A 25,200-nucleotide genomic window follows, 5' to 3' on the forward strand; every position below is an offset into this window, starting at 1 on the left:
GGTGGCAGCCTATATGAAAGAAAATTCTGTTACATTTAAAGGAGGATATGTAATTATTTTAAAGCATTATGGAATCTACTTAATGGCTTGAGTGCAGGTTTGTGATGAATTTCATTTTTTTCCTTATCATTGGCACAATGGTATTCAAATAAGTTATGTAGTGGTTGGGCGTGCCTAGCAGTCACCAAATACAACCAAAGAGATTTTGCTATTTTGCACCTCAGTAGCAATATATACAGAGCTTTGATTGTTTATATACCAAATATGTATATATATTTATATATATATTCAAATATGAGTAACAAGCGGAACTCGTAAGTTTTCATGTAGTTTAGAAACCACTGTTGCAAGCTCTGCTGCAGATTATCTGCCTGCTATTCTGGCGAAAGACAACTCACTGATCACTGAAAAGGCAGATCAGCTGATTTGCTGGGTCAAACACTTTTAAGATCGCACAAAACGAAGAGATGACGTCATGGTGATCTCCAACTGACTGTGATAACTGGTAATGCGTGAAAATGTGAGCACTGTGGCCGTCGGTGCCGCTCTCAAATATAAATCTATAAACCAGTGATTCCCAAACTGTGTGCCGCGAATCTTTTTGGAATTTTGGAAAAGAACTGTATAAATATTTAAAATAAGGCATGCAGACAAGCATATGCGACTTAAAAGCTTTCTAGCTGCTTCAATAGCTGAGAAATAAGCACATGTGACGATGAAACCAATTATGGCATTGTCGATAGAGTAGGGTAATTTTTTAAAGCAACATTTCTTCTCTTGTAAGTATGCCGCGAGCGTTTTCTAATTTTTCTAGTGAAGATAAGCATTGTTTAGATTTAAGTAAGATCGTCCAGAGGAACGCAAACAGATTTGTATGCCTAATTTTGTGAAGTAAATAATATGTCGTCACCTTTTCTTCGCGCTAAATCATGCATATTGGCTAAAGGCAACTTTACAGTATTTGAAATTATTTTGAGCATTGATAAACTATTCAACCAAGATTGGGTGTCAAAACAATCTTTGTAAAGAACAGTCGTAATATCAAACTAAAACTTTTGGGGTTAAAGTCTGCGATGATATCAACAGTAAGGCAGCTGTTAACGTGAGAAAAATTCTATGCTCAGTCGTAAATTTCCTTTGCTCTACAGTTTCCGTTTTTAACTCATCATTCATCAGTTTACATGGCAGTGTGTTTGCGACAGGAATCACGTTTTGAAGTCTTCGGATAAAAATTTCCTTGGGATATCTTGCTCAAGATTTTATAATAAGTTATGCAAAAAGTTATATATACACGGAAAACAAAGCTACAAAGTTTCATTTGTATGAACTGAAAGAGCAGCAATTTTTTTAGCTTAGAAAGAATCAATATTAATTATTATTTTATTGTTTGCTAAAGCAAGAAAAGCAATTAAGATGTGTATGAAAGTATAACCACAGGAAACTTTGCCCACGTTGATGGCACTTTTGTAAACGATCGTATGTTGCTACCATACATATTCAACAACAAAATGCAGATGCTTTTAATTATGTTTAAGTATCAGTTTTACAGCTAAGCATTACTTGGCTATTCGTCCGCTCTATCAATCAAGACATCACAGATGCAATTATCAGGAAATGGACTTCTTTCCGCTCAGCTTCCGGTATCGGTCCGGTATAATTATTCATCATTCATAATTAATTTTATCTAACCGTTTTAATTTTCTAAACTTTTACTAAATACTTCATCACTCAACGTACAGATGATGTGATTGACGCTGGCGAAGTTGGTTTGTAGCGGGCTGAAGACAGCTTTATGACAACTGATTAAGGTTTGTTCCGTTTTTGTTAGTTTCTAGGTAATTTGTTATTTTTTTTTAAACAAAGCGTACTGTCATTCCGCTTCCTGCGATATTTATTCTTTATGTGAGTTATTTATTTTATAGTGTTGTTTTTTCCAAGAAATGATATTCTTATTGATGCAATGCATTAAAAACTGCTTTTAAAAACAAATATTTCATTTTGCAGGGCATTTACTTCCCAACATCAAGAACAAAATGTTTGAAATTGTATGATATATGGAATTTGATGAAAACGAATAAATAAAACAAAGAAATCTGCTGTAAAAATTATTGTGAAAACTTTTAAAATTGTTGAAGGAATAACTATGAAAGCAAACAATTTCTGTCAGCCAAAATAATCAGCAGCAAAATATGATATTTGTACAGTATATGCACAAATCAGCAAGATTTCCAATTAAAGAAAATGGGAACTTTGGGGACAAATTAGTTCAATTCAACAAATATTTAGTAATAATATAACAAATAACTTTAAATATTTTAAAACAAGGTCAAATCGTAATAGGTTAAACTTGACTTACTTTATTACTTCAACATTAATCTGACTTGATTGATAGCTAGTCATTGGAATTCTTAATTTTATTTAAAACAGCACGTTGTTATAATTGATGATAAGTGATTGTTACAAAAAAACGCCAATATCCTACAAAGGATCAAAGTCATGATAAAAGCAACTTGCTGTTTAACGGTTTACAGAAACAATTGACGTCATGCAAAATCCAAAAATTTGGCACTTTACAGCAGATAATGCAATTGCACGAAGTAAAAATTTAACGCCTGTTGGCATGCTGAGCTAGGGCTGTTCTAAACTAAATTTGGGTCGCTGATTTCATAAATGCAGTCGATTTTTCTCTGTCAGGTCAATTTTTTAAGTTATTCAAAATTTCGTTTCGTGTGATGACCGAAATGAATAGGCTAAATTAGCCATGCTCTTTGACTTCCATATGGCATTACAAATCCTAATTCATATGCTCTGTGTTGCATGCCTTAATTGACAATTGGTTGTAGGTGACATCATTATATCGTTTATACGGTTACACAACGTTATGTTTCATGCAATCAGCGATTTTGTAAAGCGTGCTTATCTTGCTTACTTCAAAGTAATGCTAGTTGATCAAGACAAGCTTTGGGCACCGCACATCGTGTGTAAACATTGCGTTGAACACTTACGGCATCGGACAAAGAACAGTAGAAAAAGCCTAAGATTTGCAGTTCCAATGGTATGGCGGGAACCAAACGACCACTGCAACGACTGGTATTTTTGTGTAGTGAAAACTAAAGATATCAACAGGAAAAATAGAAATTGCGTGACATATACAAACTTATGCACAGCAATCAGGCCAGCTTCACACAGCGAAGAACTGCCTGTTTCTGTCTTCCTGCTTACCATAACTAGAATCTTCTTTTTCCAGTGAAGAAGAGGATGTTTCAACTGACAATGATAACATTCTTGCAGATAACGATTTTCTCCCGTCTCTTTTATCTCCGCAACAGTTTTCTCAGGAAGAGCTCAATGACTTGACAAGAGGTCTGAATCTTTCTAAGTAATCTTCTGAGCTGCTCGCTTCAAAGCTTAAAGAAAAAAACTTTTTACAACCATGCACTCTCATCAGTTTTTATCGCAAACGTCATTCTAAATTCTTGTCATATTTCCCACAAAAAATGAGATGGTGTTCTGTAACAATGATGAAATTCTTCTAAAAAGCTTGGCGTCTCATAATATAATCCCAACGATTGGCGACTTTTCACTGACAGCTGCAAAAGAAGCTTGAAATATGTTCTTCTGCTTAATGGTAACGCTTTTGGATCTATTTCTCTAGGACATCCAACAACTCTCAAAGAAAAGTATATTGAAATTAAATTTGTACTAGAAAAAGTTACATACTATCAACACAACTGGAATATTTGTGATGATTTAAAAATGCAGGGGTTTGTACTTGGGCTGCAGTGTGGTTATGCGAAGTTCCCATGCTTTTTGTGCTTGTGGGATAGTAGGACACGAAACGGTAATGTGAAACTATTTTGGAAATTCGATAACTATGTTCAATCGATGGCTGCTAAAACAGCATTATAAAAAGCAGTCATAATATCAAACTAAAACTTTTGGGGTTAAAGTCTGCGATGATATCAACAGTAAGGCAGCTGTTAACGCGAGAAAAATTCTACGCTCAGTCGTAAATTTTCTTTGTTCGACAGTTTCCGCTTTTAACTCATCATTCATCAGTTTACATGGCAGCGTGTTTGCGACAGGAATCACGTTTTGAAGTCTTCGGATAAACATTTCCTTGGGATATCTTGCTTAAGATTTTATAATAAGTTATGCAACAAGATATATAAACTTGGAAAACAAAGTTACAACGTTTCATTTGTATGAACTAAAATAGTAGCAATTTTTTAGCATAGAAACAATCAGTAGGCCCTATTAATTATTATTTCATTGTTTGCTAAAGCAAGAAAAGCAATTAAGATGTGTATGAAAGTATAACCACTGCAAACTTTGCCCACGTTGATGGCACTTTTGTAAACCATCGTATGTTGCTAGTTGCTACCATACATATTCAACAACAAAATGCAGATGCTTTTAATTATGTTTAAGTATCAGTTTTACAGCTAAGTATTACTTGGCTATTTGACCGCTCTATCAATCAAGACACCACAGATGCAATTCTCAGGAAATGGACTTCTTTCCGCTCAGCTTCCGGTATCCGTAAGACGATTTCTTTCTTTGTATGAGTTCGGCAGATTGCTGTTAAATGTCGATCACGGTATTCGTTTCACATCACTTCAAACATATTCATATGTGAGGAGGTCAGGAATTTTAAAAGTAGTCTTTCGTTTAAAAAGTTTATATTTAAATTATTCTATACTTAAATGACCACCTTTTACTATTAATTATTTAAACGTACAAAATGACGATATTACAGATAAAATTTTAGAAGACGTAAATAGATTGTAGCGAATGAAAATAAAAATGAACAAAGTTATCATCGTCGCTTTGCTGGTGTGTCTTTTGCTTACCACGAGCACTGAAGGTTGGAGAAGAAGAAGAGCTGGTTTGAAGATAGTGAAAAGAAGCGTTGAAGAGAATGGGCCTCTGCTAGGTGAAAACAAGTAAGAATGACGTAATTTTACGTAATTTTAAGTAAAACTTTCTAAACTGAAACTTTAGATTTTAAGCGTAATTGGTTTGCTGACAAACACGATGCATTTATAAGTGCGATCTTGCTATTAGTTTGTATTTTATTGATTTTTTTGCATTTTATTCAGGTTAATGGACGATGACGGTAAGTACTAATAATACCTTGTGTTTATAGCTACAAAAAGAATACGGTCTACCTATAATTGAGCGCAAGACAATATTTGTTGGACAAAATTTAATACAATCATGATGCGTGAAGTCATCGTCATGCGTAACGTTGATCAAGAATAATTTTATTATTTAATAAGTATTCATGATTATTCATCATTCATAATTAATTTTATCTAACCGTTTTAATTTTCTAAACTTTTGCTAAATATTTCATCATTTAACGTACAGATGATGTGATTGACGCTGGCGAAGTTGGTTTATAGCGAGCTGAAGACTGCTTTATGACAACTGATTAAGGTTTGTTCCGTTTTTGTTAGTTTCTAGCTAATTTGTTATTTTTTGAAACAAAGCGTTCTATCATTCCGTTTCCTGCAATATTTATTCTTTATGTGAGTTATTTATTTTATAGTGTTGTTTTTGCCAAGAAATGATTTTTTATTTATGCAATGCATTAAAAACTGCTTTTGAAAGCAAATATTTCATTTGCAGGGCATTTACTTCCCAACATCAAGAACAAAATTTTTGAAATTGTATGATATATGGAATTTGATGAAAACGAATGAATAAAACAAAGAAATCTGCTGTAAAAATTATTGTGAAAGCTTTTAAAATCGTTGAAGGAATAACTATGAAAGCAACTAATTTCTGTCAGCCAAAATAATCAGCAGCAAAATATGATATTTGTACAGTATATGCACAAATCAGCAAGATTTCCAATTAAAGAAAATGGGAACTTTGAGGAACAATTAGTTAAATTCAACAAATATTTAGTAATAATATAACAAATAGCTTCAAATATTTTAAAACAAGGTCAAATCGTAATAGGTTAAACTTGACTTACTTTATTACTTCAACATTAATCTGACTTGATTGATAGCTAATCATTGGAATTCGTAATCTTATTTAAAACAGTACGTTGTTATAATTGATGATAAGTGATTGTTACAAAGCAACGCCAATACCCTACAAAGGATCAAAGTCATGATAAAAACAACTTGCTGTTTAACGGTTTGGTAAAAGACGGTAAAAACTTAACGCCTTTTGGTATGCTACTATAACACTCTAAAACAACTTTACACGTTCAGTCGTTATAAACGTTTGTTGCATTCTTTTGGCCACCAGTTTTAAAGGCAGGCAAAAATGAATATAGCAAGTAACACAAAAATCGATAAGAACTAAATATTTGAAGATTTGTGCTAAAGTTGAGTAAAAAGCTACTAAGCAAAGTTTGTATACATATGACAAATATGTGTAACAAGTTGTTGTTTTAAGCAATTTGTCCTTTGGTGCTATCTGTAACAATGATAGAAATAAGAAAAATCAATTTGGTGACAACTATAATAGCAAAATCAAAACGCTGACCCTTAAACATGAGGCGTGAATTTCTACCATATACACCAAACGTCACCTATTTGACGTAATTGTTATGTTGCCGGTATTTCTGCTTCAAAACCATTTCATTCGTCACTATTGGAATCCATGGCGAGAGTATTTCGACACCAACTAACTGGTACTACAGAGGAAAAATTGGATTTATCTGTTGTAACAAACCATCGCAGTTAATGTGTTCCGGAAATCATTACTTAAAAAACCTTTGCAACACCGGCAGGCTAAAATGACATTCCTGTTTTTCAGTGTACAGAAAAAAGATTCTCTAAAAAAAGGAAAACACCATTTTTTCTTTCGTTTTCTAATATAAATAGTCGCGCCTTCCCTTCGGAAATCACGATCGAGTGCACACCGCACACCAGAATTTTGCTATTGCACCCGCAAGATCTCAGCGAAAACTGTCGTACCCTGCAGTCTAGAATATATGCATATACGAACATATAACAAGATTGGCAAAGAGCAAATAAAACAGATGGTTGTACACAATGCTTTCACATATACAAAGTATCTCCGGCCAGTAGGACTTAATGTAAACACCAGCTGAAAGATTTCATTGCAAAACATTTGAGCTTGTTCCCTGTTGATTGCCCATAGGCCTACTGTTATACCATAACTCTTCATTGCAAGTTGTTGGGCTAATCTACATAGATGACACCGTCTTCAATATGAAGCAATGATTCTTGTAAATGTGTTCTTGTGCTTATTGTACATTCCTTATAAGGTACCTGTACCGAATAAGGCCCACCTAACACTTTTTTGAAAATAACTCAAGAACCATAAATGAGAATAGACTGAAAAATCGTATTCTATTAGTGAGGGTATATGACTACAACATATTCAAACCACAATACCTGACAACCCCCCAAAAAATTTTTATAAAGAAATTAAAAATTCCAAAAAATGGGCCTTATTAGGAGCATAGGCTCCTAATAAGGCCCACCAATTTTGTGAGTATTTTGATTCAAAACATAGTAATAGACAACATATAACATTATTAGAAATTTCACATTTTAAGTTGTACAAACATTTAAAAAGATTCCACTAGGCGCATCAAAGTAATTGCAACAATTTGCCAACTGATGACTGGAACCACTCTTGAAGTCTGCATGGACATCAATTAGCCAAGCATCTTGTATGGGCCTTATTAGGCGCATGTGGCATCCACGAAAAAAATATCACATTTTTATCATCAGAAAAATTTTAGCAAAAAAAAGTGCATTATCCTTTTCAATACTAAGTTGGTTGTTACATGAAAACTTCAGCCGGCTGACAACAGTTCATTTAACCGGCCAAATTCTCACTTACTTTTTTTCTAAATTAACAAAACCACCTTAACTGCAAATATCAAATTTTTGTTGTGCTCTAGCGAATCGGTTGATCACGTGACAAGGATGAAATCTGGTAAACCATCATGAATTTATATTAGTTTTTATATAGGGACAAAATCTTTCATTTATTTGCACGGGTTTGCGAAATATGAGCAATGGGCCTTATTAGGGACCGGGCCTTATTCGGTACAGGTACCTTACATACAAACAATTATTTGTGCATTCATTTCTGCACTTTGGTTTTGGAAAGAATATACTTTATATTAGGCAGAACATTTCATTATCTTTGCATCCGGACACGCCCAATGAATTTCCTCCTAGAAATGATAGACAGGTGCATTCATGGCAACATCAGCATCTTTGTACATTTCCTTAAAATGTTCCACAGTGCCGCCAGTGGTGAGTATTTTCTTCCAATAATTCTCATCATATTGAAAGTGTTCATCATAATCATAAACTGTGCATCCAAGCTCAGTAAGAGCGGCATTCATAGTCTTTGTGCCGGTTTTAGAATCACCAGCCAATAAAATTTTCATCTTTGCAGTGTATTTGAACAGTTAGTAAAAAGCTAAACAGAACCTTCACAATATTTTCTTGAAATCCCTATTCCAGTATTTAAATTTTTATGAAGATATTTGGTGCAGTGGTGGCACAGCGTAGAAGTAAAACTTATTTAAACATCTACATTTCAAACCGTAATCAAATTTTCAAATTTGGGTTTAGAATAATTCCAATTAACAGATTTTTTAATTAAGCCAAGGTAGCTTTTGTAAAATTAATGGTTAGCTGAGTCTAACAAATGTTATAAATTTTAAATTCTGGATAGTTTGTTGACTTGCGGTAAGCCACTATACAAAACTTTGTTTTTGATCCATGATACTGGCTTGTATTTAGTCGTTCTTTAATTTAAATGCATTCTGCCGTATATAAGTGACTTGGATGGTAATAATTATTATTACAAAGCGTGAATTATCTTAAGTAACTTGTTATAACGATCAATTAAACTAAACAGACACGGTACAACATTTTGTTAACAGTTTTGTGAAGGTTAGCAAAATATGATTGAATAAATAACGAGAACTAATTCATTATTAATGCCACGCTTCTCGGACCTAATATATTTTGCATTAGATAATGAGACGGGTGCCAATTGTAAGAAACGAAAAAGATTACAACACTAACAGGTGCTTTGGTTTAGAGCTGTCAAAATTAGTTCGTTTGCTATCAGCTTTAGTCGATTTTTGCTTGGTTTGAATAATCAATTGGAACTTAAGCTCTCAACAAGCATTTTCCGTGATATCAGTAAGAAATCTATCACAAGCAAAATGCCGGTCAACGACTCTCGACCTTTAAATGGATCTTATGGAACTGAAACAATAAAGCCAGGAAACAGCTCCAAAATGAAAGGTTATCTGCAACAGAGCTTTCAACAGTGGTTTCTAAACTACACGAAAACTTATGAGTTCTGCTTGCTACTTATATTTGCATTGATAAGTTTTTACATCTTTATTGCTTTGTGTGTTTATGAGAAGAAAGCAGGAAAACTTAAAAACAAGAGCCAGAAGTTTTTCCGAAAGAGATGTTTGACTGAGTTCGCTTATAATCAGTTTCCCAGAATCTTTTGCCTACTTGCGTCAGCTTTTCTGTTTATTAAAATTGCCTACAGGTGGTTGCCACTAAAAGTGCTAGTTCGAGAAATAAAATGGAATATTTGTCCTTTGGTAGGTAGTATTGAAATTTGGTTGATATCAGGATTTTGTTCTTCGTTTTATTTTTCACTCTGGGCAAGACAGAGAACATTCAACATTAAAAAGACGACCTATCACCTCACGACATCAACTACTCGTTTTTTCAGCGCTTTTACATTTTTTTGGATGTGTGCAAATGAGATTGGAGGTCAATTAATTTTTCAAACAAGTATAACTTTTGAAAAGGTCGATGGAAAACTAGAATGTGGTACTGTCATCGACAAAATATTCTTTCGTGTTGTCATGATGCTGTCCATTGTGTCGGTGCTTGCTTTAAACTTGTCTATAGCTTTTCTTTTTGCTCATCCAATTTGGAAAAATTGCCGGACAATGACTGCAATGGGAGCGCGGGTCATAACACGTAATACTAAAAACAACGACAAGTTATTAAACATGAAAAAAAAGATATTTCATCACCACAGTTCTTATTATTATTGTTGATGTAGCTGTTATTGCTGTCCATGCTTTCTTTGAAGATTTTCCAAGACTTGTTCTGCACTCAGCATTGTCTTTAATCCAACTTTTATTAAGCGTGGTTGGCTTTCGCGATTGGAGAGAAAGATTAGCGCTGTGGCGACACCAAGCGTCCGATGTTCGAAGTCTTTCAACTGTTGCTTCGACTTAGGCAAGAACGAAAATAAACACCGTCTCCGCGTAAAAATAAAGGAGAATCTGATGTTGGAAGAAGTAGGTTGATGGAAAGTTTCTTTTTGAATCTGCCATCTCTGTATTTGACTTCATTCCTAACCAAAACTTGAGCGACAGTGCAAGACTCGGTAAATGCTTCATTTCTTGGCAAATATTGATCGTTATTGTCATGTTTTTGTCGTTTTCTTGTATTTGTTTTGACCAAACATGTTTATGTCGCAAAATTTTGACAGTTTTTGCATTTCACCTAAAGCTTTGAATAAATTATTTGTATTACCTTAAATCAAATCTGTGCTCTTGAAGATTGTTGTTAAAATTTTTGCCAGAGTATAAGGGGCCGATGCCTCACGGTTGCACATTGCTAGAACTACATAAAAAGCCAATAATATATTTAGGTGTGGCGATTTGCATGCGTTGCAGTTTTAACTAATTAGGCTTGTTGCGTCACTCACAAAATAATGCAAAATGCAATTCATCATCAGGCTTTTCTTGAAACTACAGAAAGCGTTTCATGAGAACTTGGGTGCAATATGCGCCACCTCGCGTTCAGCAAACCAAAGATTAAGTGACTTTTCGGTGGCGCTATTAATCTTTACTTAAAAGCTATGTTACCTGCAAGATTCAAGGTGGTAACTTTCCCTGCCTTAAAAATCGTTTAAATAAAAATCAATAACCTTTGCTGGAAATCATTCGATAAAAAAGGTATAACAACACTTGGCTCACCTAAAAAACATCCAAGCTTCAAAATGCAAAAAAATAGAATCGAGTTGATTAAACAAACCTTCCAATAATTAATCAAATAATTTCACGAGCTATTGCAAACCTTGCCAATGAATTTCTTAAATATTTTCATGTAAACCCTACTTTGACGTCATGAAGTATAAACATCCTTGCCTTCACGATTTAACGACCATGTATACCTACAAGATGGCTGCTTAATGTTGTCGGACGTGAATATCATCATGCAGTGCTCATGGAAGAGTCTTGCTTCAGGAAATGACTACTACGACTCTGTATCCTCCCACAACTATTAATGGCAAGATAATTGAAACAATATAAGACTTTTACCATAATTAAACTTCATTTTTAATATAATGTTAAGGTGATAAGCATCTAATCAAAGGTACTTATATATATAAGTTAGTCAACGCTAAGGTAATAGTTTAGAATTTGTTTCAAAACAGAATAGTAGTAGCCTTTACAACCAGCACAACAGCGTCTCACCTAAAAATATAATCAATTAATCACACACAAAGAAAAGTTTCCTGCAGCATAGGCTGTACATTCTAACAATTTACCGATGGAACGATTGTTATAAAACAATGTACAATTATGCATGGAATAGATACAAACGCATGCAGTGGTAAGCAAGAGATATGTAAAACAATTGGTTGCCTTAAGGCAGTGGTTCTCAAACTGTGGTACGCGTACCACTAGTGGTACGCGAGAGCTTTTTAAGTGGTACCGCGTACCGCTGAACATGATTTTCGATGTGCTGTGAGTAATGTGTTGCCCCGGATAGACAAGCTTGTGCAGAAGAAACAGTTGCTTCTATCAAATTAAATTGTGTTTTCTTGCTATTCATTGGTGTTATGGTATAGTAATAACGGTAATAACTAATAAATACCGGTACATTTAAGTAAAATAAGTCATTCAGGAGCCAGGTGGTACGCAGTGTAGCAAAAAAAACGAACGAGTGGTACGCGATCGCAAAAAGTTTGAGAAACACTGCCTTAAGGCAAACGTCTACAACCCAATACAAGCGAAAAAAAATCACAGTGGAGTCGACACCTATATGCAGTTATAATGGTTATTTAGACATCATCCTGGTTACGAATTCTTCGTAGTTTACTTGTCCGTCGCCATCTACGTCGGCGTTTCTGATCATCTCGTCCACTTCCTCATCAGTTAAAGCCTCTCCGGTCGTGGTTAGGATCTGTCGGAGTTCAGCGGAGGAGAGGAATCCGTTGGAGGCTTTGTCGAAAACACGGAAGGCGGCCCGGATGTCGTCTTCTGTCTCCGCCGGTTTCTTGACGATCTTCGCCATCAGGTTAAGGAAGTCAGCAATGTCGATCCACCCCATTCCTTCCGCGTCTCCCTCTTCAATCATCTCCGCAATCTCCGCTTCTGTTGGATAAAATCCGAGGGATCTCACCACGGTGCCCATGTCTTTATTTAGCACAGGACTCTCGTCGTCTTTTGCGTGAGCCTTGTAGGCGTTCTTGAATTCAGCGATCTGTTCCTCTGTTAACTGGTCAGCCATTAATTTGTGTAAGAAGCAGAGATGGCGATAGGGTTTGAGAAAAACTTCTTTGTGATCGAAGTTAAATAGGACTGGCTGGTTGGTTCTGGTTCAACTCGTTAGATTCTTTTCTTTGATATATAGACCACGGACTGCAGCAATAACACAAAGCAATTTTCTTACGGACTGGCTAGGTAAATTACTTCCTTGAAACAGACGCAATGAGTCGAAGACTGGTACATAAGCCGATACTATAGCAAACTATCTTTTACATAAACAATAAAATAACAACTACTGCCCAATTTATGAATATGCGCCGTTCATAGATATAGTTATAGTTGTAAATATACCGCCTGCAAACAACGCTAAAAGTTACGCGCCGTGAATCCTGTCAGTTTGCTAGCATTTCCCTTTAAATTGGAGTCAATAGAAGATCAATAGAAGATCGACGAGCTGATACAAACTGACTTTTATTTTCTGAAATCTCAATCTCCCATCAACTTAAGAACCTCTCACTTACCACGGAGGGCTAAGCGACCAAGCAGTGCGGTCGTCCCTTACAAACTAATTTCAGTTACTTGTCCCGTTTTCACGGTATCGACCATGTATAGCTACAAAGTATGAGAGTTATTTTATCGGACTTGTAATAAGATAGCAGATGAAAACATCGCTGAGATGAAAACGTTTTGTGCGTCCGTTGATTGATCCTAAAGCATTGTATAAACGTACAAGCTATTGTGATAGCTATTGTAAAGCGCTACTCCGACGCATTTGTTCTTTAAAACGCCAGTGATGTTATTATGGGGTCAGAACGTATAAAAACACGGTCGCAGTACAAACAATAAAAATACGGCGCTTTACGTATGTTACAAACCGAGTTTTTTCACAGGCTTAGCGAAAACGACCGTAAAATTCCACAGAAAACTTGAAAAAATCTGTGTAGTGCTGCTGCAATGAAAATAATAACTCAGCCGGACAGTTACAGACTAATTTTTCAAAGTATTAATTGGGGTGCCACGTGCTATGCAATTACTGCGCGGCGCCAGTAACCCAACACCCAAACTATCTCTAAACGCCGAAAAATGATTAACTACACTGCAGAAAATCTATTTTTCCAGGCAATAAGGAAAAGACCCGGCACTATAAGGCATAATCAACTAATGCGTGACACATGACACCAATGTTAGATGCCTGGCTGCCAGACAGGCGACAAACGTAGTGTTTTTGCGCCTGAAACTCATCAATTTGTTGGCAATTTGAAGCAAGTCGATGCAAAGCAAGTTTTCAAAAGTAAGCAAAGGTTATGCTGGCTGATCACGCGATTTGTTGCATTATTTGCACACTCCTACTTATGCCCCGTAAACAGGAATGTCACAGGGCGAGTAGTTTTACGAGGCAGCAGGCTGTGAGTAGGTTCCATACATAAGTGATGTAATGGTACTGTGGAAACGGTCGGCACATGTCGAAAGCCTTTGTAAAAACGGAACAAATGTTAGAATAAAGAAAGAAAAAACCTAAGACAAAAGGGTGGAATGCGACGTGGAATTCCGGTCGCCAAAAAGACACGATTAGGGAGCCGATTATTTCGTAACACAGGTTGTCCGTTTCATTTAGCGTACGATGCTAGTTCTATCGGTAGATTTCAGATTTCATTGCACGTGATTACATGTGAAGTTTTAGTAGCGTTGCGAGACTTTGATGGTATTCAATAGGCTTGATTTCATCATGAGGAACTTGAATGCAATCGAAAGACTGCCAAAATGCAACTGCAGTCTGTCTACCCTGTAGCTCCTGTTACTGGAATTGTTTTGCAATGAACAGCTCAAACTTAACAGGACCAATGAAACCAGTAAAATGCATGTTTATTTGAAAAATATTTTCTCACCAGAAAGCGAGTTTAAGCAAAGGTACTCGTTAATTATTATCGTCGTATAAAGCGAAACTAAGAGCCACAAGTTGTTGTAAAAACGTAAATCACTGTAAAGCTGCTGCGGTTTATGAGTTATTAACTTGCGTTCCATGGGGCGCATTGCTCCACAAATAAATATTAAGGAACGCTGCCGATGGAATGCGCTCGTTTAAATGCATGCACCGGACAGTCTGCTAAGTGGCTATAGCATAAAAAAGAAGATTACAGAAGCGTGGCATAGTGCATAAATGCGGATATTCAGCCTACATGAAATTTTTGAAGTAGATGCAAATAAACTAAAATTGTCTTTATCAAAAAGCAGGTATCATAATTTAAGGCTACAATGAAATCTATAGAGTTATAATAAAATTACATTAAGATTATAAACCTTTTTGTTATTTTCGCGAGATCAATATGTTACATACTTATCAGGTTACTATTTAGAAAGAAATTGCTGTACAGCTAGTTGTTACCAAAGTGTCGTATTAGGTCGATGTGTTACAATAAAGAGACAGTAGACAATTTTTCTTACCAATTAAAGCACAGTATAATAATTGATCGGCACGTTATCGTTAAAAAAGTAACGCGAAACGAAACGCACGTTAAGAAAGGTGAGCCGTTGCGGTAAAACGAAACCAAGCCCCCTTTTTCCTTTTTTCGCCCGACACAAGACGAACAGTTTTCCACCCGGTGTCTAGATTTGTCTGACCAAGAGTACAAAACTCACAGGATCGATAAACGACAGGGTTCAGTCGAAGGGGGCGGATGCAAAGGAAACATCGCTTGGAAAGACGAAGCGAACTTTTGTTGTTGGCGTGTATTATACAAGATATTTGACAAACGTTCTCAAGACGTCTTATACAAACTTAGATCGGATATTTGATATTATTTTTTCTTTTCGCGTCTTACGCAGTTGTAACCACTACGAGAGGTTAATTTTTTGTGGCTTAGGTAAACTTGAAAATAAGAAAAATTTGCTGAAATAGCACTAAATTTTGGGGGAAAAATTGTGGAAATAAAAGCGTAGAACAAGCTGAGGAACATTTATTCCTTAAACTCTGGAAGCAAGATGTTTATTCGTGAAATCTGCAAAAGATTCTCATCCTTAAAATCATCCCAACTCCTCTTGCTGGTGCTTCTGCTGGCGCTGATAATTTGCGCGGACTTTGCAGATGCCGGGCGGAGAAGGGATCGAAATCGGCGGAGAAACAAACACAACCCGAAGTTGGAAAACCCGCGGAAAAGAGCGGATACGAGAAAACATGAGGGTCGTTCAAGGTCAAGGGGTCATCGAAATATACACAACTCCCCTGAATACCCCTTCAACATCGTGGAAAGTGGACATGGCAAACACAGGACCGGTGTCAGGACGGACGTGATAAAGAGTGATATGCTTTCTGAATCGGCGATTAGGCGTCTCATCAACGCGCCTATGACCTACGATTTTGACCATACGCAGTGGCAACGAACGGTCAGAAGGCAAAGGTTATACTGTAGGGGCGCAAATAACATGGGCTACAGATTGGAAATAGACAAACAGGGCAGAGTCAAAGCAACGCTAAATGAAACCGACGACGGTGAGTTTGAAAAGTTCGCAAATTTACGTTTAAAAGTGCCTAACAACTATTAATAGTGAAGCTAATTTTGTCGTTTTATTTATACACGCACGTGCTCACTATACAAAATAGTACGCATCAACTTTAGTGGCTAGTCCCCGTGTGTTTGTTTATAGTCCACGATCAGTCATCCAAGCGTGCATATACGCGTTGAACTTGTTCGTTTTGACGGGATAAGGTGACGTAACATGCGGCTTAATGGTTGAGGGGCTGCGTTTTTATGAGTTGTTTCTTTTTTGCACACACAGCTTTTTTGCAAGCTTCTAAAAAGAGACCCCGGATGTGTAGGTAATTTATATCTCTTCGGAAATTAACCGTTTTAGCTAAAACTTATTTTTAACAAATCTGAAAAAAAACTGTCGACAAGTTTATTATTTCCTTTCGGCTTTAATTTTACGCAGAAGATTACGTAATCGCTAAAATAACTCGACAAGTGTGAATCTGCACCATCAAAATGCTTACGTATTCCTGTATTAATTTGGTAATGTATATCTATGGTTCTTCAATTTCTGTATTCTGAAAAGATCGTATTGTTTTCTAAGCATTTAAAATGATTATAATATCTTAATGTATTTCTTGATCATATACACATCTTAATTATTTTATTGTTTACATATAATCAAAGTTTTCTATGGTTTCGGGGGCAGTTAAAACTAATTAAGGAACACGGTTTCATATTTACCCAGTACAGAGATTTCAGAATAATTAGAGCTAAACTTTTGTACGAATATGAGTAAAAGATACAAACGGGTTGACATGAAATCTTTACGCCGAGATTCAAAATAACAATTGAAAGACAATTGACCCGTCACCATGAGCAGGCCAAGCTCTGAATGGGCATATCAGAAGGCGGATTCATTACATAGCAATTCGCCAGTTATGTGAGCACCCAATACAATTCACATAATAATCTGTCGTGACAGGTGTAGAAATTAGGGAAAATTGTCTTTAGTTTAAGGAAGGGGCGGCACTTTGCTTTCAAGAGACGCCTTTCGGGTAAAACGTAACATTCAGCTCGACTATATAACACACCTGGCTACTCGAAGGTCGTTATGAAATGTGCGCCAGTTAACTTTAGCATACTTCAAAAGAAAAGGGGCAATTGAAGTTACAACTAACTATTAGCCGGTGATAATTTCATTGTTTGGTTTTCGTTAACATTTTCGGTTGCTACGACTGTATCGAATACCATTGTCGGCATTACAAAGCGTTTATCAGCTTTAATACGTAAAAAAGTCACATTGTTCCGTCATAATCCCCATTTCTCTTACGTCCTTGATACGCACGGGCATCGCGTGGCTGAAATTGCCCGACTCTTTAGTCAGAATTACCTAGGAGGGATGTAGATATAATAGAATGAATTTCACCAAACATTTGTTTCCGAGGGGCACAAGGCAAATCGGACAGTGAGTTTGAAACGGAAACCCAAATCAAAGACCAAAAATACGACAATAAAATCTATGTAACCCGATGCGAGTAACACAGTGGCAAACAAGATCCACAGACCATCGTTATTTTAATAACTGCCGATAAGTTTCAGCTGTTTTAAGCCCAAATTAGCAAAGGAACACGACTTCGTACACCTCCTTAACAATGCGCAGACGACCGAGATCAAAATTCGGCTACCTAGCAACACTTACGTCATTCCTATGTTTCGTGACGTCATCTATTTATAGATCCGTGTAATTGTCAAAGAAAGTCGCTTTGAGCGGCGGAAGGACCTTGTAATAAGAACTCAGTGGCACGCAGTTACATGACCACTGTTATTAACAGTGACGTGAAGAACAGCGACAACCGTTCACATCCACATAGTCTCGCTTAGTTTCATGCCGCAATTAAAATGGTCCTAAATCGAATTTGCAATAAAAATACTAAAATATTAGAAGCCATACAAAAAAAACGGAGGGCAATTTTTGCGTTTTGGGGGAAAAAAATACCACAAGTTCTCACGTTCGTACTACCCAAAGCGCGCTTTAACATTCCCCCAAAAATTGCATTTATTTCTCAGAAAAACAAATCGTTGTACTTACTACACAGTTGGGCGAGAGTTTACACGGTGTATGAGCATTTCGTGTCTGTGACAATGGACGGCGGTCGCTTGTCAAGTTAAAAATCTGACAGTTGCCGAAAACATCACTTTACTTGTGTCTATATTTAGCATCAGCTGAAGTAAGTTAGGCTGAATATTTCTTTTCGGGACTGGATCGAAAATATATCTGTTGCTTTAGCACTTTTCAAATTCCCTGGTTACAGTTACTGCCCGCTTTTTCTCTGGACTGAGGTTATTAATAGCTCCAGTACACAAAAAACATGAGATAACAATCTGTTAAAGATACCGGACGTGCATGTGCTAACTTGTGTCGGTTTTATCATGACAACTGTTTTAACAACGCTCACTTCATTAAAGCAACAAGATGTTGTAATTTATGCTGGTTTGTAACATTTAAAGTACCAAATGCAACACACTGCAAAATTTTCCATTTTTTGCGTGATGGCGGAACAGGTAAATATACTTACAACGAAGTAATCTCACTTTACAAGAAACAGCATCGTAAAAACTGAAACGGGACAATAATTCCGATTGTTTCTGAATAATTTAGAACGTTTAGGTTAGCTGTTGGAATATTATTAATAAATTTCAAAAAATTGCAACAATTGTCTATTTAAAATCGTCATAAAGTGGTTAGGACTGTTCCAACGTCAGATTACGATATTAACTAAAGTACTTACCCTCAGACGATGAAACAAACGCGGCAAACCACAACTGCGCTGCGCATTCAACAAAGCTTGGCGCGCTTGCGCTAAAACAGAAAGTGACTAAATTAAGAAGATACTGAAACTAGAGGCGGCGTCAAAGTTATACTAGACTAATATTGACTTAACCCAGTGTGACCGGTATATATCATTTCTCTTATGCTTTTTCAGGAATTTTGGAGATCTACAGCGTGGCTAACAGCGTGGTCGGAATACGGAGTTGGACCCGGAAATATTATCTCTGCATGAACGCAAGGGGGAAGGTGTACACGCGGGTAAGTGCAAGGGGCTGGCAATACGTTACCATATTGTGTGAGTGCTGGGTGCATGGACGGGCACACCCGGAAGGTATAATTGTGCGCCAATAATTGTTTTTGACGATATTCCGTTTCTAACAAAGCTGATTTATTGCTTATGATTAGTTTGAAAGGTTATACAAGATCAAAGTCACGCGGGTAATCGGACATCTTAACTTACGCCGAAAGAATTCGAATTTGTCCTAAAACGTCTTAACATTATCCACGTTATGACGGTATTCAATAAGTGAAATATAAATATACATAAGACACGTAATGTAAGAAATGTCAAACGTATGCAAATATATGTAATCTACCGCTTTATAACTGCGACTGACTCGCCATGCTAGACAAATAAGGTAATAATGTATCGTCACCAAAACATGACCACGCACCTGGCCTGGTCGTTTAAATCAGCGATTGTTAGAGAAAGTTGGATGCGGCTGACCGTAGTGACGCATAACGATGTTTTTATAATGCTCTAATGACACAGAGCTCGTGCATCGTGAGAAAGCTGGGTTGAACCGAGAATTTTCACCAAAAAGTAATCAATTAAATAATCGAAGACCACCCGGTATAACGGCGAGATAGGTGAACATTTTACAGAACAGGTAGTGTACGTGACATGCTGTGCCCGATTTTCGTTCGACCAATTAGTAACGCCTGAAAATATGAAAATGTCCACACATTTGGTACAGCTGCCCATGTGTTTACCGACTTCAGACTTTTCGGTAGATTTACTATAAGCAAACGTATTGGTAAATTTTAGGTGACATGTCTTTCACATTCTGCTTTCACTTTGTCGCCTGGCTTCAAGCGCTAGCACGCACCCAGCGTAAAATGTCGTTGGCAGAATAGAGACCTCAAAGCTGTCGCCGTGTGTCGGGTAAATAGGAAATTACAAGCTAAACGACTTCGTATAGTTCCGTCCAATTACTTTCTGTAAATAGCTTGCTCATCGTGAACGATTAATGGGAACAATGGCACTAGAAAAGTTTTGGTCGCGTGACCAGACATGCCAACTCTGTATAGTTTACGGCGTGATAAGTATGGCCATGCAGCCATTGCACACAGAACTTGCTTCATAAGCTGCAAATGCGGCATATAATAAAAACGGTAAATTTATTGTCCGTTGTATTATTAGCAATTCGCGTGATTCAATAGCGCGACTTAAAAAAGATTTTGAGGAAAAGAAATAAGCTTTCGAAAGAGTAATTAACCGGTGAAATTAATAAAGTACCTAAAATAAAAACGGATATCCTTTTAAAACAAATATAGTTTCGTTTACAACCGGTTAAGAACAATATACCGTACAGTACAAAAGCTTGTATTGCACGCAATCTCTATTTATATAAACAAACGTTTATTTAATGCAAGAGTTGCCATTTTTAATGTGGCACAAGAAAATACAGAACTTTCTCTAACTAACAACAACTTCCCTTAACTTCAGTAACAAACACCGCAAACGTGTATACGGATAAAGCTTTCAACGGAAGTTAACAAACCGACGTCACAGGGTCACATTATCTGTCTCCTTCCAAACATAGAAAACAAGAGTTCCGTTTTTCCGCCTAAAGCATCCGACATTCGCACACGGCGCCAACCTCGCCACAAAAATAGACATGTTTTGTAAATCAAGCCGGCCGGAAGATATGACTTTCTATGGTGAAAGTATAGGTGCGTTTTACTGCAAAGTTTATCGTTGTAAACTATTACATGACCAAAGTTGAAGGGGCCCGACGTCAAAGATTATTACAAAGAGGGCTGACAATGACATGTCGATGAAAATATTTACACGGACAGCAAGAATTAGAAAAGCCCGCCTGGCGTACAGGTATTCCACGAGACGGGGCGGTACGCTACACAGAGGCAAGCTTGCTCGTTAGAAAGCTGATACCGCGGATGTTTATCCAGGCTGCAAAATGGTACATTTACGACTGTAAATGCCCGAACCAGGACCCATAAATTGTTGTCCACTGAATCACGTACAAGTAAACAGGACACTGCTGTTCTCGGCAAGTCACAACGCGTGTATTGATACGCTGGAAGTCACCACAAGGGTAGGCTATAAACGGGGGAAGGTCCTTTTGGGTGGAGAAGTTTGAACAACAAACGATTTAGATTTTCGGAGCTAGATTCATTGAAAAAGCTTTGGGAAGACAACGCCAAACGCGTGGGAGATTTCTCCAAAATCATCTTACCTCACGCCGAGATCAATTCAAACTTCAAAAAATGTGTGATAGGCAAGATACAATAGCGAAAGCATTACAACTTATAAAACATACCTCCCTTAGTTGTTTAAATACAAACGCCGCCAAATCCGATATAGCACTATCGCGGTGCCTTAGATAAAGGTTTAAAACCATTCGTCAGTGAAAAATTGTATAGCGCTTTATAACAGGTCATAAAACACGTCTGCGACAAAGATGTTCTTGATTGAAAAACCTGGATCATTGGCCAAAGCCCGAATGGTTTGTTGTCATTGCTGACAGCTCAATAAAAACAAATATGTCGCTCCAAATACATTTTTCCACTAATGTATGGGCCATAAAAGTTGTTCTCTTTAAATATCGGGCCTTTTATGTCAAACATGTTCGTGCAATTTGTGCGTCACTAGCTTTGATACAACAAACATCCAAAAACGGCTCAAATATTAGCGCTGGAATGCCGCCTTTTACCGAAAGACTATGGTAACCGTTGTTCGAAAGTCACCTGCTTATAGATCAAAACCGATTTCGTAAATCAACACAATAATGTGCCTGTTACATAATTTTAAGCCGAAGTTACCGGTAACCGTTGCGCAACTTTTTCGTAGGCATGTATAAGAAATTCTGAAACACTCGCTGTGCGCTCTTTTTGTACTCAGGTGCAGGAATCAGTTTACCAAGCACTTCGTAATCATAATGTCACAAAATTGCTGGCACGTAGTACCATTACTTCACTAGCAAAATGTACAGTTTGGTACGATACTACGGTACTTAACAGACCTACTACACCATTTCTGCTGAAAGGTGTCACCACTTTATTACTTTTTCGAGCTGATGGTTGCAAAATTTGTCTATCCTGAGGAAATTTTCACACCATATAGTCCCAGCAACGACCAATTTAAGGCCAATGCTAGTTAGACCTATGATAACTAATCTTCTAAGGCTAAGCAGCCGTCCAGTTTTGAAGCAATCGTTCTTATGTCAGTAAGAATGATGTCGTCTCACAAACATTGTGACGAAACAAAGCTTTATTACCAAGCGGGCAAATAAGAAAATTCTGGCACACACCCTTAACAAACGCCTGAACAACTACAAACCACTCGAAAGTCAAGTAGCATATAACATGGGATAGGCTGTAAATACCGGATCAATTAGGACGGAAGATTTTCGCAAAAAAAAATTAGAGTAATTAATTTTTATGTGAAAGGGAAAGTTAAATTATCCTTATCAGAACATGAAATTAAAGATAACGTGGGTTTTCTAGCTGGTAGTACAACTTGGAAGACACTTTTCGAAGTACACACCCAGTTCGCTATCGTTGTAAGACAAGAACTTAAATTTTAAAATAAATCCTTTTGTCCAAAATGAAACCGATCTTGCTCAACTTTCTAAAACTACGCAACAGCTGGTCTCATACGAATTGATTCTCTCTAAAACCTCCTTTGTAGCTACAAATTTTTGGTGTCTGCAGATGGGCTCGATCGTTTTGTTAGCTGGACTTATAAAGCAAGAGTTCTTCATTTGATATCCATCCGACGAAAGTGTGTGGTTTAAAACAATTAGTTAAAACGTGCGTAAGATTGCATTCTAAGACGAGACGTCGCCAGTTGGTTATTGTCTTTATCGGAAAGTCGTGATTTCGGCTCCAAAATGATTTCGCAATTTGGTCATTACGCTACCGTCCAGTTCAAATCAACAACAAAAACAACGTGATAAAATGTTACAAATTACCTATAAATTACAAATACACATTCTTAGTAGCATATAATTCATAATGGCAGCCTATACTTTGTTGTTTAAAAGATTTGTGTTCATGTTCATGAATTTTTACATTTTTTCACAGAAAAAAACGCATGGTGATTGCCAATTTAGAGAGACGTACGAAAGCAACAATTACAACACGTACGCTTCGGAACGCTACAGTAATCACAAATTACGAAAAGGATACTACTTAGCCATCTCAAAGAAAGGAAAAGTCAAACGTGGCAAGAAATTTTCCTCCTACAAACATAGAAATGCACAATGGCTTGCCTTGAATGTGCGAACTCCGACACAATGACTGACTCTAAAAGTCCCAGAAGAAAAAGAAACGTCTGATCACTCCTAATGTGTTGGAGGTGGATGATAAAGTGGAGAAAGCGTTCTCAAGGAGGCACTGAGAGATGGCACAAGGAATGAAATGCAGTCTTGTTGTAAAAGTTTGTACTGGCTACTGTATAGCCTTGGGACCCATTTTCTTTGGCAAGGCTTTTCAGTTCCGAAAGCAGTCAGTCGTGTGACGCCAGCGTGGCAGAGATGTAGAAATCAATACGATTATTTTTTACAACACCATTCCATTCGCTTTTACACACTAAAATCAATTGGATTTACACTGCCTAAAGTTTTGTGCACAGTCTTAACCTCTTTTTCATTGATATTAAAGATAATTGAGCACTTTCAAGTTATAACAAATCCAGCAAAAAGTTTCTGTTTTGTTTGTTCGTTGTTGTTTTATTTTCTTCAGCCTTACAGCATTTCCATTTAATATCAGTTGCACATAATTTGTGTTGTAGTCTATGAATAACGTTCTCTACAGTGCGCTGCTTCTGTTAATTGTAAATAGTAAACTGTAAATTATATTGTAATTAATTAAATTATTATTTTCTTGTAAATAATTCTTCTTCTTTTGAATTTGCCAACTTTAAATGATTTCTTCAGTTTTTTCGCTTTTCACTGTGTTTCACCATTGTGTTATAACAATTTTGTTAAGTTCTTTTCGCCAAGATACTAAACTATAAGATTAATTAATTATTGAAAAAATATTATTTTGTAAAAAACGAGTTTTACCGGACACTTCTATAGTTTATATGACAGTTTCATTACAAACAATATTTATTTACGTATATATAAAGTTTATATACAGACAACAATTTTCCTATTTGTCGGTTGTTAAAACTTTCTTTGTTAAAACTTTAATTTGTTATCATATTTTTTGAAAAGTTCTAAGATGTTTGAAATACCGCATAATATTAAAACGAGTTTGAAAACACCAATTAAATTATATCCATGACATCATTCGGTCTACGGTTAAATGTTGATTAAAATACTGGCAAAGAAGTTGTGATCAAGATGACTTGAAATGACGTCATAGGTCCATGCACTTTCGTATAGCAAACAAGCATCTTTCGCATTTCATCACCACGACAGATTGTCATTTAGAATGTCAAGTTTGCTACCAAATCATAATACCTTAAGAAAATTGTTTTGGGAATGCGGTTTTAACATTGATTGCGAAACACAGACCAGTGCCGGAGTAAGTAATAAAGTATAATCCAAATAACAATGTCGAATTCTTAAAATTTGCCAGTAATTGTAAAACAGTTATCTTAACAGCACATATAGGCTTCGCTACTAGAACGCAGTTGTATCTACAAACGAAGCATCAAAATTCTTGCGGCAAAAATTGAAATATTTGAGTCAACTGATGGATAGAAATCCAACGATGTCGACAAATTCCATTTGAAAATGGAGGAAGCAAACGATTAAAGTATTCAAGACATTTCAATGTAAAAAGAGTCGTTTTCATTTACACCTGTCCCGAGACTAAATTGTGTGGATCAAAGCGACCGCATGTAATAAAACCAGGGCTTTGAGTGTTCAGTTCTTTACGGACTGGCAGAGGTGAAAAGGAAAAAATGTTGTCAGGGCGCGTATTGGGTCATCAAAACTCGCTTGTCAAAACGCGAAACAAAAACAAATTGACCAAGGAAAACATTTCGTCCTTTTCGATCGACACTGGCAAGTTATATTCAGGCCTAGTTGTACCCACAAACAAGCATTATTACAACCGCAAAATGTTTGCCGAAATTTAGCAATTTTCTTAAACCTTTTTTGACGTCAAAAGGCATTGCCAACGTGTTCTATTATACCGTCATAAGG

At 36.6% G+C, this 25,200-nt stretch overlaps 2 protein-coding genes and 2 long non-coding RNA genes across 4 annotated transcripts; 3 read left to right on the forward strand and 1 right to left on the reverse strand.

Annotated features, from left to right (window-relative positions):
• Positions 1 to 1,184: 1,184 nt before the first annotated feature.
• Positions 1,185 to 2,104, forward strand: LOC143446984 (uncharacterized). The gene is made up of 3 exons (XR_013114000.1): positions 1,185 to 1,651; positions 1,740 to 1,808; positions 2,005 to 2,104. It is a non-coding gene; the product is annotated as an uncharacterized LOC143446984 (long non-coding RNA).
• Positions 2,105 to 4,734: 2,630 nt separating this feature from the next.
• Positions 4,735 to 5,735, forward strand: LOC143446478 (uncharacterized). Its single transcript, XR_013113937.1, has 4 exons — positions 4,735 to 4,946; positions 5,103 to 5,119; positions 5,374 to 5,442; positions 5,635 to 5,735. It is a non-coding gene; the product is annotated as an uncharacterized LOC143446478 (long non-coding RNA).
• A 5,581-nt stretch (positions 5,736 to 11,316) lies between these two features.
• LOC143446512 (calmodulin-like) lies at positions 11,317 to 12,703 on the reverse strand. Its single transcript, XM_076946169.1, has one exon. The coding sequence runs from the start codon at positions 12,519 to 12,521 to the stop codon at positions 12,069 to 12,071; it is 453 nt and encodes a 150-aa protein (XP_076802284.1). The 5' UTR covers positions 12,522 to 12,703; the 3' UTR covers positions 11,317 to 12,068.
• Positions 12,704 to 15,297: 2,594 nt separating this feature from the next.
• Positions 15,298 to 24,372, forward strand: LOC143446511 (fibroblast growth factor 9-like). Its single transcript, XM_076946168.1, has 3 exons — positions 15,298 to 15,986; positions 18,951 to 19,054; positions 23,126 to 24,372. Exons 1-3 carry the CDS (start codon positions 15,479 to 15,481, stop codon positions 23,339 to 23,341), a joined length of 828 nt encoding a protein of 275 aa, XP_076802283.1. The 5' UTR covers positions 15,298 to 15,478; the 3' UTR covers positions 23,342 to 24,372.
• The last annotated feature ends 828 nt before the right edge of the window (positions 24,373 to 25,200 follow it).

This window comes from Clavelina lepadiformis, chromosome 2 (genome assembly GCF_947623445.1).
Source record: "Clavelina lepadiformis chromosome 2, kaClaLepa1.1, whole genome shotgun sequence".
Classification (NCBI taxonomy): domain Eukaryota; kingdom Metazoa; phylum Chordata; class Ascidiacea; order Aplousobranchia; family Clavelinidae; genus Clavelina; species Clavelina lepadiformis.

What these genes read in the sequence shown, in the direction of transcription:
- LOC143446512 (XM_076946169.1), bottom strand. Translation starts at nt 12,521, where the DNA reads ATGGCTGACCAGTTAACAGAGGAACAGATCGCTGAATTCAAGAACGCC.
- LOC143446511 (XM_076946168.1), top strand. Translation starts at nt 15,479, where the DNA reads ATGTTTATTCGTGAAATCTGCAAAAGATTCTCATCCTTAAAATCATCC. An exon ending in GCTAAATGAAACCGACGACG is followed by an intron (nt 15,987 to 18,950) that starts GTGAGTTTGAAA and finishes ATGCTTTTTCAG; the next exon opens with GAATTTTGGAGATCTACAGC. An exon ending in GGGGGAAGGTGTACACGCGG is followed by an intron (nt 19,055 to 23,125) that starts GTAAGTGCAAGG and finishes ATTTTTTCACAG; the next exon opens with AAAAAAACGCATGGTGATTG.